Source organism: Geotrypetes seraphini, chromosome 15 (genome assembly GCF_902459505.1).
Source record: "Geotrypetes seraphini chromosome 15, aGeoSer1.1, whole genome shotgun sequence".
NCBI lineage: Eukaryota > Metazoa > Chordata > Amphibia > Gymnophiona > Dermophiidae > Geotrypetes > Geotrypetes seraphini.
In genome coordinates, this window is record NC_047098.1 from 15,436,261 (window position 1) to 15,448,513 (window position 12,253).

The following is a 12,253-nucleotide window of genomic DNA, read 5'->3' on the forward strand; positions in this document are numbered from 1 at the left end:
GTGGGTTGTACCTTTGGGGGAAGGAGACGCTACCTTTGTTGAGGGTCAGGGGAGAGAATACAGGGAAAAGGAGTGGAGACTGCTATGATATGGGGACAGGGGTGATTTCAGTTTCAGCATCAGTTTCCACCAAAGCCAAGCAGCAAATTTCAGCCACACATTCGGTTTTGGCTAGAACCATGAAAATCAGTTTCTGTCACCCTCTACCCCTACCAAAGCCCTAAGGTAAGAACAAAATCTTCCCTTTTTCATAAAGACGTAAAAGAAGGTACTAGGGAGGTCTTACAGAGGTAAGACTGGTAGTAGATAAGGGACTTACTCTCTGGTCTCCAGCGTGATGATTATAAGAATTGGTCGTCGGTTCATCCCCCCCACACAGCTGCTGTTGCACATAAAATTGTAAAGGATGGTGGTGAACTCGGTTCCAACCTGGTCCAAAGGGAAGAGTTACACAAAAGGAAACTTTTGAGAAGCTCCAACACAACACGCCACCTCTTATATCTAATAGGTAACAAACAGCAGATGACAGAGTATGTAATAGCCATGCATGGACTACAGACTATGATAGACATCCAAAAGACAGCATAAACTGGCACTTCGACGTCTTACTAGTTGAAATTGACTTTCTGGATGTCTAGCAGGACTTTTTGCCTGCTGTGCATCCAGAGAAGAAATGGGTGTGTTGGTAGGTGTGCCATGGGCAGGGAATGGACGGGCTTTAGGTGGGCTTAGACTTAGGCTGCCATGAGCTCCCGTAGTCTCTCGAGACTACAACAGGAACTCCCCGCAGCCATTTCCTATGAGTGATCTGCACGGGGCAGGAGCGTAGGAAGATCGCTCCTGCCCCGAAAGCCCGCTAGACCACCAGGTAAGGTCCGGAATGGTTTGTTTGTATTTAATCACAAAAAATTACACCCTCCAAAATACAGGACAAGAGAATCACCTTTCCTTACAAAAAGGGAGAAAAGACCTCAGTGTCTAATAGGGGCTCTTTAAGCTTCCCATATAGACAGGCTAGTTTTAAACATAATTTAAACCTAGCAGACACATCCTTGGTCAGAAAAACTCCCAATTAGTGCGTGAACTTCTATTCTAATTTTCTTATAGTTTTATGTATTTTCTTATAGTTTTATATATTTTTTTACTTTTCTTCAAACAGCAATTGTCAAAAATAGAAGTCACTTATCTGAGTACTTTGATATTCAGGTGTGGTCCTGGAGTAAAGAAAGCAGGAAAAACTGCTCTATTGAAAAAAGCTATCAATCAAACATTCTTCCAAAATATCCAACAGGGGCCCCTGTTTCGCAACAAGATGCTTCGTCAGGGATTTGAGCGATCACACACCCGCTTCCACTCCTGTCAGGACACTGAGGTCTTTTCTCCCTTTTTGTAAGGAAAGGTGATTCTCTTGTCCTGTATTTTGGAGGGTGCAATTTTTTGTGATTTATTTTGGGCATCCTTTTCTTGATTTTTTGGATATTTTTGTTTGTATTTAAAGCATGGGAGGAAGGCGGGAGGGAGCCGGAGGTGGGTCAGAGCCGGCCGAGAAGTTATTTGCGGTTTTTCACACTTCGCGGTCCGGCTCTGCACCTAACCCCCGTGGATACGGAAGGAGAAGTGTAGTAGATTTTAGGGGAGTTTTGGAGGGCTCACCATACATTATAAGGGGGTTATGGTGAGACATACTTCTGGCACTGTTTATGTGAAATTCACAGCAGTGCCTTCTAATGTGCCCCAATGTTCTGTTGGCATGTCTGTGTGGCCAATATATTAGAAAGCTAGCCCCTCCCACATTCATATGGGCTTCATGTGAACATTTTCAATTTGGATGGTATTGTGGTTAAAAATGGGGAATAAAGTTAGATATCCTGAGATGGACATCTAGCTGGACGTGAGATGGACATCCTGGTGGCTATGACGTCCAACTAGACGATTTAAAAAAATAATTTGGATGTTCAGCATTTTTGGGGAAACGTCAGCATTTGCGGGAAACGTCCAAAGTCAAACTTAGATGTCCTATAGTCATACTTAGATGTCCTACTGAAAATGCCCCCCCACATGTTTATTTATTTGAAAAAATGATTATGCGTTTGCCTCACCATAGATATATAATACTGCTGATGCACATCGATGTACTTATAAAATTATTTTCCCTATTCTTTCAACATCATAAGGCTCTAAGATTTCTCAGTCTGTGTTCAAATTACTATGATAGTAACATATCTCAATATCAGCTAATCAGAAAAACAATTTTCTCAATTCTTTAAAGTATCCAACTCTGTGCAGCAGTGTCAGGCTTACTGGAGGCAGTCAACGTATATTTGTGGCATGTATGATTTTCTTACATGTGGTGTAACGTATAATATGTTCCTCTATTTTGATTCGCTAATTAGTACTGAAAATGCAACTTTCTCACAGTACACTAGGGGGCACTACAACCTCACCTATACAAACGTGAACCAGTCAAAAGGATTTTGGAGTGTCTGGGTGACTGTAAGTTATTGTTATGTGCCATGACGTCAATGTCAACTCATGATGACTCTGTGAATAGTTGTCCTGACCTGTGTTTAGTCTTCAGTCAGGTGGCTGTTAGAGAGGCAATCATAGTTGTTTTTATATTGATCCATTACATTACCAGTCTTCCAGCCTTTATTTCATGATGACATTCAATCTTGCCAAGCATGATGCCTTTCTCTAATGACTTTTCTCTTCGTATGGTGTGTCTGAAGTATGAAAGTCAAAGTCTTGTCATTTGAAATTCCAAGAAAGCTTAGGTTTGATCTCCAATATTGACCAAGTTATTCTTTGGGCAGTCCACAGTGTATGCAGTATCCTTCACCAGCACCAGAAGTCAAAGACACAAGTTTTCTTCTTGTCTTGTTGCTTCATTATCCAGCTTTCACAATCATACGACATTATTGGCTTGGCCAAGTCAAATCTTTGTATACTGACATACATCTCTGTACTTGAAGATCGCTCTAGAGCAGTGTCTCTCAAACTTTTTCGAGCCAGGGCACACTAAAGGTAATGGCCACGGCTCGATGCACCCAGAAGTGTGCGGACATCGCCATGATGGCATCACGTGCATGTGAGACATCATCATGTTGACATCCACGTAGGCGCAGAGGCCCTCCAGGCAAGCCATGAAATGCCAGTAGGGCGTGCCAGCAGGGAAGCCTAACAAATATCAACTGAGTACCCCCAACCACAGACCTCCTAAACTCCACCCTAGACCCACCTAAACTCTTCCCCAGATCCCACCCCCTTTACTAATTGTAATGTGATACTCTTATGTTGTTTTTGATATGGTATGCATCAATAAAAATTGTTTGAAACTAACTATGTTTCTAGGGCCTTCTTATCCATTGACTCTTTTTCTCTCCATCTTCACTTTCTGCCTTTCCTCCATCTTTGGCATTAACTTAACATTCAATATTTCAATTTTTCTGCTTTCTTTTCAAAAATCTACTTTTCCATGTCTTCCCTTCCTATCTCTCTCTCCTTCCCTCCCTATTTCCATGGTCTGAAATCTCTCTCCATCCCCCCCCCAGTGGTCTGACATCTCTCCTTCTTTTCCCCCCTTCCCCGTCTGGCATCTCTCTTTACTACTACTACTATTATTATTTCTATAGCGCTACCAGATTCCCCTCCTTCCCTTCTATTCCCTGGTCTGATATCTCTCCCTTCCTTTAGTCATCTCTCCTCCCCCTCCCCCCACCCAGTGTAACATTTCTCTTTCCCGTCCTCCTTTTTGCCCCCCTGCAGTACATCTCCCTTCCCTTCCTCCTTTCTGGCCCCCCTCCCAGTCCAACATTTCTCCTTTCTTTCCACCAGTCCAACATTTTTTTCTCTCTTCCTCCTGCATGCTTCTCCTCTGGTCCTCCTTCCCTCCCCAACCAACATCTCTCTCTCTCTCACTCCATGAGTCCAACTTTTCACTCTCTGCCCTCTCCTCCTTCCCCAGAATGTAACATTTCTTCTTCCCTCCTTTCTGTCCTCCCCATCCATCTCGCCCTCTCCATGAGTCCAACACTTTCTCCTTCCTGCATGCTTTCTCTCTCTGTCTTTGCCTTTTCCCTCAAGTGGCATCCCTACTTTCCACCCTCCAACCCAACATGTTCTCTCCCCATGCACCATCTCACCCTCCCCTCCAGTGTGTAGCATCTTTCCTTTCCCTCCCTTTCTGCCAGGTCCAGCAGCACTTCTTCTCCCTTCCTTTTACCTCACCCCTGTCCAGCAGTACCCATTTCCTCCTCCCCCTGTCCAGCAGTACCCCTTCTCCCTTCCCTCCTCCCCCTGTCCAGCAGTACCCCTTCTCCTTTCCCTTCTTCCCTGTCCAGCATACCTCTCCTCTATCTAAGCTAGCAGCAGCTCATTGTGTGGTTTTAACTTTGGCACACAGCTTCTGCTAGCAGTAGTTTAGCTGCGGTTTCATCAGGCAGCCTAGAGTCTTTTGCTAGGCCGGCCTGATTCGGGCCTAGCAAAGGCGCCGAGGCTGGCTGATGAAACCGCAGCTAAACTACTGCTAGCAGCAGCTGTGTGCCAAACTTAAAACCACACAGAGCTGCTGCTGCTGCTGCTGCTGGTCCGGGAGTGTGGAGAGAAGTCGGTGGCAGGAGGCAGGAGTCCCAGAAGACACACGTCAGAAGGCAGGAGTCCCGGAAGGCAGGAGGCAGGAAGACACGCATCAAAGGCAGGAGTCCCGGAAGACACACATCAAAGGCAGGAGTCCAGGAAGACACGCGTCAAAGGCAGGAGTCCCGGAAGGCAGGAGGCATGAAGACATGCGTCAAAGGCAGGAGTCCCAGAAGATACACGTCAGAAGGCAGGAGTCCCGGAAGGCAGGAGGCAGGAAGACACGCATCACAGGCAGGAGTCCCGGAAGACACACATCAAAGGCAGGAGTCCAGGAAGACACGCGTCAAAGGCAGGAGTCCCGGAAGGCAGGAGGCAGGAAGACATGCGTCAAAGGCAGGAGTCCCGGAAGACACATGTCAAAGGCAGGAGTCCCGGAAGACACATGTCAAAGGCAGGAGTCCTGGAAGACATGCATTGAAGGCAGGAGTCCTGGAAGACAAGCGTTCCAAAGTCTGTCCCGGTAGAAGTCAGCTGACACAGGCGCCGGAGCCGCGGCACACTTAAAATCTCAGAAGGCACAGTAATGTGCCATGGCACACAGTTTGCAATACACTGCTCTAGAGTATTCATAGATGTTCTGCCAAGAGCAATATGTCACTGAATTTCTTGATTGCTTATTGTTTCATTATTATTGATCCAAGCGGGATGAAGTTGTCTACTCTTTCTGTTGCTTCTGCATCAAGGATGAAATTATTGATTTTACCAATCGTTAGAATCTTTTCTTCTTCATAGTAAGGTGTGCAGGTCCCTTATGAGATGTTACAGATTGACATTACTTTCAGCCAATAACATGGTATTATCAGCTTAGAGAAGGTTGTTGATGAGTCTTCCACCAATTCTCACATCTCAGGTTCCTTCACAAATGCGGTCCTGCGTCTCTTAAGATTTGTTCTGCATATGAGTTAAACAGGTCTGGGGAAAGCGTGCAGCCTTGTCGTATAGCTTGCTAACGCGCCCATTGTATTCTATGGGCACCTTAGAATTTAGCGTGCGCTAAAGAGGTTCGCGCGCCTTAGTCAAAGGACCCCGACGTAGGTACAAAATTTAAATTCCATACTTCATTTTACAAGAAAGGTGTTTTTTTCAATAATTTTTCAAAATTCTGCACATTGTCCTGCTGACGAATGTATAATGGAGACTATACTGTCCCTAGAAAGCTGCAATCGCAGTTCCTTGACAGTTGGAATATATAAGTCCGCATGGGCTATAGAACGCAGTTGGCAAGGCGGAGCACGTGGCATAATGTTTCCCACGAGATACTTTGGTGCTAAATTATGCACACAAAGATAAACCATTACTAGCAATTTGTAACAAATCCTGTATTTCAGTTTAAGCCACTATAATAATAATAATAATAATTTATTTTTGTATACCGCTATACCAAAAAAGGTTCAAAGTGGTTCACAACAAGATAAAAATACATACAATCAATAAAATTGAAATGCCATAATAAAAACAATCAATTAAAATTAAAATACATCAATGAAGAATCAATTAAAATTGAAATGCAACAGTTAAGAACAAAAGTGAATTAAACAGTTGTAGTACTAGGATATAGACATGTCGAACAGACAGGTCTTTAAAGTTTTCCTAAAATCAAAATAGGAAGTGGCCTTTAATATAGGTTTTCCTAGCCACATATTTAGTTTGGCGGCCTGGAAGGAAAAGATTCTGTCAAAAAACTTCTTATATTGGCAGGATTTTAAAGGGGGATAGTTGAATAGACACTTGCTCTCGCCTCCCCGACTGGAACTTGCAACTTGCAATGCACATAATGCCAAGACTGGCAAACCTTTCTAGATAGTCAAAATAAAGAGGGAGTCAAAGTACAGAACAACCAAGAAGCACTACAAAGAAGCACAAGGGGCCTTCAGGTCCTAAGCATTTAATGAAGGACCCGACACGGTCCGTGTTTTGGCTTATCCGTCTGCGTCAGGGGTCATTCAAGGTAATCCATACAAAGAACAATGGAAAGATAGCTAAACAGATAACACCAAATATTGATTCTCTCAGCAATCAGTATCCAAGGAAAGCATTAGCTGTTAATACGCAGGTGTAACTTCACTTTTGCTACACCTTGGATACTGATTGTTCAGCAAGTCAATATTTGGTGTTATCTGTTTGGATATCTTTCCATTGATCATTGTATGGACTACATTGAATGACCCCTGACATAGGCGGATACGCCGAAACATAGGAAGGAAGGAAAATCTGGACCTATGGCACCGCTCCCAGTTCCACCCCAGTCAGCATCCGCGCATGCACGGATGCCCCTTCCCGGACAAAGTGATGGGGAAATCCGGACGTCTGGTAACCCTACGGATCCACGGATCGCGTCGGGTCCTTCAATAAATGGAAATTTGACTGCTCAGGACTTGATGCCCATTGTGCTTCTTTTTTTTTTTTTTGCGTTTCTTGGATCTTTCTAGGAAAGGCAGAGAATAAGTTTCGTAAATAAATACATTGAGAGAAAATGGGTACATTTCCAGCTTGCCCTCAAGGTCATAAGCACTTGACACTATAATCCAGAATAACGGAAATGTTCATATTCAGACATAATATGGAGTAACTGCCTTTTCTGCAGCCATACACCTCAGAATAAAGAGATCCTAGGCCCATACCTGCGGTGGCTCATACGGCACCATCACACTTTGCCTCCCGGTAACAGGGTCGTCCACATACTGGGAGAGATTATTGCCCTCCACACGGATCAGGTGGCTTGCTGGAGCTGCCTGGCCTGAGAAGACACAATCTACATTTCAAAGAACGGGCCCTTTTACACGTGTATGAGACTTTGATCAACAGTATGACATTAAAGGCAACACAAAAACACTGAAAATAATATAACACAGCTCCAACTGTTCAACAAGAGCTTCGGCAGAGCTGATTTGTTAACAGGTACATTAGGATAGGCAATGAGAACACAAAGTCCGATTTCAGCTAACAATAATAAACTTTTATTAATTTTAACAGGGGTCGCTATACAGCAAATTACTCAGAACTGGAAGGATTACACTAAATTGAATTACACTTTTTGGTGGAATTCAATTTGTCATATATATAAAATGGAAAAAGTATTGGCATTACAACAAGGTTATATTAAAAAATTTAATAAAATATGGGGACCATTGACAAATTATTCTATTGATCAGATATAATAACACATGTATAGAACATATAGAAGGGGTAGGGAGGGAAAACTATTGTAATATTAATATGATATAAAATTCTGATAAAGGGTTTATTTAATTCACATTGTAAGAACATTTAATAATAATTTCAAGTGTTTTTTCATAATTGAATGTATTACATGTATTTCACTTGATGTAAGAATTTAAAAAAAGAATAAAAAATATTAAAAAAAAAAAAAAAAAAAAAAGGATAGGCTTCAAGGTTTATTTAAAAAAAAAAAATTATACCGCTTAATCCAAAATTCAAAGCGGTGCACAATAAAATCGATTATCAGCGTCCACTTGCACAAAACAGAAGATTAAAAACAGAATACATATCATTACTGGGGATTGATTAGTAAAAACAAAAACAGAGCTGCCAGGTTTCCTAGTTCCAGGAGGGAGACCTTTTAGCCAGTCCCGGGATTTGCACTCCCTGATTTTAGCCATTTAAAACTGTGTTGTTGGTTGACCAAGGCCCTCTTTTACTAAGGCGTGCTATGCGTTTTAGCGCGCACTAAATCAACGCCTGCGCTAGCCGCTCACGCGTCCATAGGATAACATGCACGCGTTAGCGTTTAGCGCGTGTTTCGCGCGCGCTACAAAGCCTAGCGCAGCTTAGTAAAAGAGGGGGGTAAGTTTACCAAATTTTAATTAAAAATTTGATGCACTTTCTAAGCGATTTACATAATAAAATCATTGGTAAACCAACAACATGAAATAAGTGGCATCCGCACGACTTACTCAAGGTACAGGAAGGGAGGGACAGAATTACAGAATTATTATAGAAAAGAAGTACATGAAAAAAGGGCTTAGCACATTGGGTCAGGGGTTAAAAAGCGACTGCTTGGAGGCCGAGATACTAATTTCAGTCTAGTGACTTCTGCAGCCTAAGGATTAAGGGGTCCTTTTACCAAGGCGCGCTAACCTTTTTAGCGCATACTAAATATTAGCATGCACTAAACGCTAAACGCTAGCGTGTCCGTAGGATTTAATGGATGCGTTAGTGTTTAGCGTGCACTTAGTAAAAGGACCCCCAGGTGTCTAGTGGATCAGTTCTCGAGGGCATCTCTGAAATGAAAACTCTTGAGGAAGCCCTTGAATCTTTTGGCGTCGTCTCTTCTCTAATATAGGCTGGTAGAAGATTCCATGTTTGTGAGGCAGTCACCGTGAAAATGTCTGCATGCTGTGAAACATAACATAGAAACATAGAAATAGACGGCAGATAAGGGCCACGGCCCATCTAGTCTGCCCACCCCAATGACCCTCCCCTACCTTTCTCTGTGAATAGATCCCACGTGTCTATCCCATTTGGCCTTAAAATCAGGCACGCTGCTGGCCTCAATAACCTGAAGTGAAAGACTATTCCAGCGATCAACCACCCTTTCAGTGAAAAATAATTTCCTGGTGTATTAATTATTTTTAAGGATGGTCTGTCGATCTTAATAACCTAGGGGGAGCGTAAGGAGTGAGAAATCTGTTGAGAAATGCAGGTTGTTTTGATTGGCGGATTTTATAGGTCAACTGTGCCGACTTAAATGTTATTCTATGGGGCACTGGGAGCCAGTGGGCATTTTTTAGGAGAGGCGTAACATGGTCATATTTCCTTGGTCCCATAATGCATCAGGATAAAGTTGTCAGAAATCTAGGAATGGCCAAAAAATTCCCCTCATTGAACTGGGTAAGTTGGAAGCTTTGCTTCAGGTCAGAACAATCTGACTGTATATCATCCAAAATTCACCACATATGTCAAGCTATACATGCCAAAGAGTGCTTCTTACAATCTCAAAAATTCCTCACCTCTCAAATTCTTCTTTAGTAGATCTGAGAGCCTTTTCGGAATATATATATATTTTTTAATGATTTTAAGGGTCTACGTCAGGGGTCAGCAACCTGCAGCTCACAAGCCACATGTGGCTGCGGCTCTCCAGGTCCCGATCCTTTGATCTCCCCACCCCCCACCCCCACCCCACGATCCCTCCCTGGGCCTACCAAAGTACCTGGTGGTCTTTGTGGTAGGAGCACGGCCCTCTTGCTCCTGCCTCCTCGTGGCTGCTTTCTAAAATAGCTGCCGCAACCTCTCACAGCTGCTTGTGGCATTTCCTGTCCATTACATTTCCAGTCTTCCAGCCTTTATTTCATGATGACATTCAATCTTGCCAAGCATGATGCCTTTCTCTAATGACCTTTCTCTTCGTATGGTGCCACGAGAGGTTGCCGCAGCCAATTTAAAAGGCAGCGACGAAGAGGCATGAGCGAGAAGGCTGCGCTCCTGCAACAAAGACTCCCGCTGGACCACCAGGTACCTTGGCAGGCCATGTGTGTGTGTGTGTGTGTGTGTGTGTAAATCATGGGGGTGGGAGGGAGATTAAAGAGTCGGGGCTTAGAGAGACGAGAGAACCTTGACTATGGGTTGGGAGGGGAGGGGGAGGTACAGAGACCTGCGAGAGGTTGGAGGGGAGAGAAGCTACATCTTGCGGCTCTTTGTAAATCTAGGGTGAAATATTTTGAATAAATTGGCTCTTTGCTGAAAAAAGGTTGCCAACCCCTGGTCTAGGTACTGAAACACTGACTTTAACACATGACCCTTTATTAGTTCTTTGTAAATTAGATTCTGTTATCTTTGACCCCTTTTTACAAAGCAGTGTTAGTGGGTGCCTTATGGCAACTGCACCAGAGCCTACAGGGATTTAAAGGGCTTTGGTACAGTTACTGCGTCTGACCACACTAATCGCCTTAGTAAAAGGGAGCTTTTGTTTGAAACTGGAAAAGGACACTTGGATCACTTTTATATTTTTGCTAATGGTGAGCCTGCAGATAATAACCCAATACATCTATGGACCTGAGCAGTGGCGTAGCGAGGATAGGAGGCCCCCTCCCGCCGCTTCCTCCCCCCCACCACACACATTACATTTGTGCCCTCCTTTCCCCCCTGTACCTCTTTAAATATTTGGCAGCGTGAGCAACTTTTCTGGCCTGCTGCTGCATTCCCTCTGACATCACTTCCTGGCCCCGTGACTAGGAAATGATTTTAGAGAGGAGCCAGGCCTGTGCGAGCAGCAGGTTAGAGAAGTTGCTCGTGCTGGTGAAGATTTAAAGAAGTACCTGAGGGGGGAAAAGAGGGCATGAGCGTGGCATGGGGGTGGGGGTGGAGAGGTGCTGGTGCCCTCACCAAGATGGCATCTCAGAATGCACTGGGAAGGGGAAAGCGCACCCTTTTGAAATCATTGAATTCAGTTGCCAATTGTCTAAGATGTGTTGTTTTCACATATTGATACTAGTCCCAAGTTTTGAGAGACAGACACACGGACGTTTGTCCCTGTCCTCGCAGACTCTGTCCCGTCACCACCCTGTCCCCATCCCGTGGGCTCTGCCGCTTCTCCTTCCCCGCCCCATGAGCTCTGCCCTCATCCTTGCCTCAATGCTAACCGTGGGTACCTGTCCCCATGTCATTCTCTATAACACATGCGAAAAATGTGCCAAAGCCCCTCCAATTCCTGTGAGCTTCATCACATCTGACGCGCCGAGAATCGCTACTACAGCTTTTTAAAAGAGATTCTTAGACATTATCTTATAACTAGGTACGTAAGAATACTTTTACACCCATCTGCCCTTTCAGCCCTGTTTTGGCGCCTTGCATCCATTAGAACACGTTTCCACACCAAAAATTGGGTACCTTATTAGTGCCTACCTTAGGCATCCTTTATAGAGTTCCCCAGTTAGCATTGCCTATTTAAGGCCCCCAAAGTTAGATGTATAAATCCTTTAACAATCGAACCCATATCTGAATTGGCAGAATAAATAAGATATTCAAGTACTTATTTATTTATTGTTCCTGCGCCTTTCTTTCCGTGCTTCTGCCCTTTTTTTGTAACAGAGAAATGTTAGTTCATGTATGGAATGAGCTGGTGGAATTTCCTTTGGCTTTGCATGTGCCAATGAAACTTCCTAGCCAAGTAGCTCTGAATAGGGCAGTGACAGCACACATGGTATATAAATGAGGTCAGTGGTACTGGCTAGTCATCACATCTAGCAAAAATTCACAGATCAGTTTCCTGCAACAGAGCCAAGCTATGAGCTCAGTGCTGTCTGGGAGATCTGCTTCCCGGAAAGAACACAGCTACCGTAGCAGTGTAGCTGGCATTTCAAACCAAAGACATTCCTCCCAACTCTAAAGGCAGAGCAGGAACCGGGGAAAGGAGGAGGAGGGAAAGAAATGGAACTATCGTTCCCAGGGTGCAATGGGGCAAAAGCCAAGACTGGATTGGCCTTTTCCAGGTAACTCATGTCATCTGGCAATCCTAAAGAGGAAAGCAAAAAATGTGGAAATTAAATAGATAAAAAAGAAGAAAAACAGGGCACATGAGGAAGATGTTCGGGACGTCTCTCTGGAAAACTCAAGCCAGGGAGGTATCAGATATTAAAAGAGCAATTTTTTTCAAAGG

General features: G+C 43.9%; 1 protein-coding gene across 12 annotated transcripts in view; it reads right to left on the reverse strand.

Moving 5' to 3' along the window:
• Positions 1–12,253, reverse strand: part of TP73 (tumor protein p73) — a 199,988-nt gene that overhangs the window by 24,000 nt on the left and 163,735 nt on the right. For 11 of the 12 annotated variants that reach the window (XM_033921753.1, XM_033921761.1, XM_033921759.1 and 8 more), the window contains 2 exons: positions 7,260–7,390; positions 320–429 (listed from right to left, as the gene is read on the reverse strand). In XM_033921753.1, the coding sequence (XP_033777644.1) occupies positions 320–429; positions 7,260–7,390 (241 nt within the window). The remainder of the gene's footprint in view (positions 1–319; positions 430–7,259; positions 7,391–12,253) is intronic. The other variant, XM_033921762.1, reaches the window with a different exon arrangement.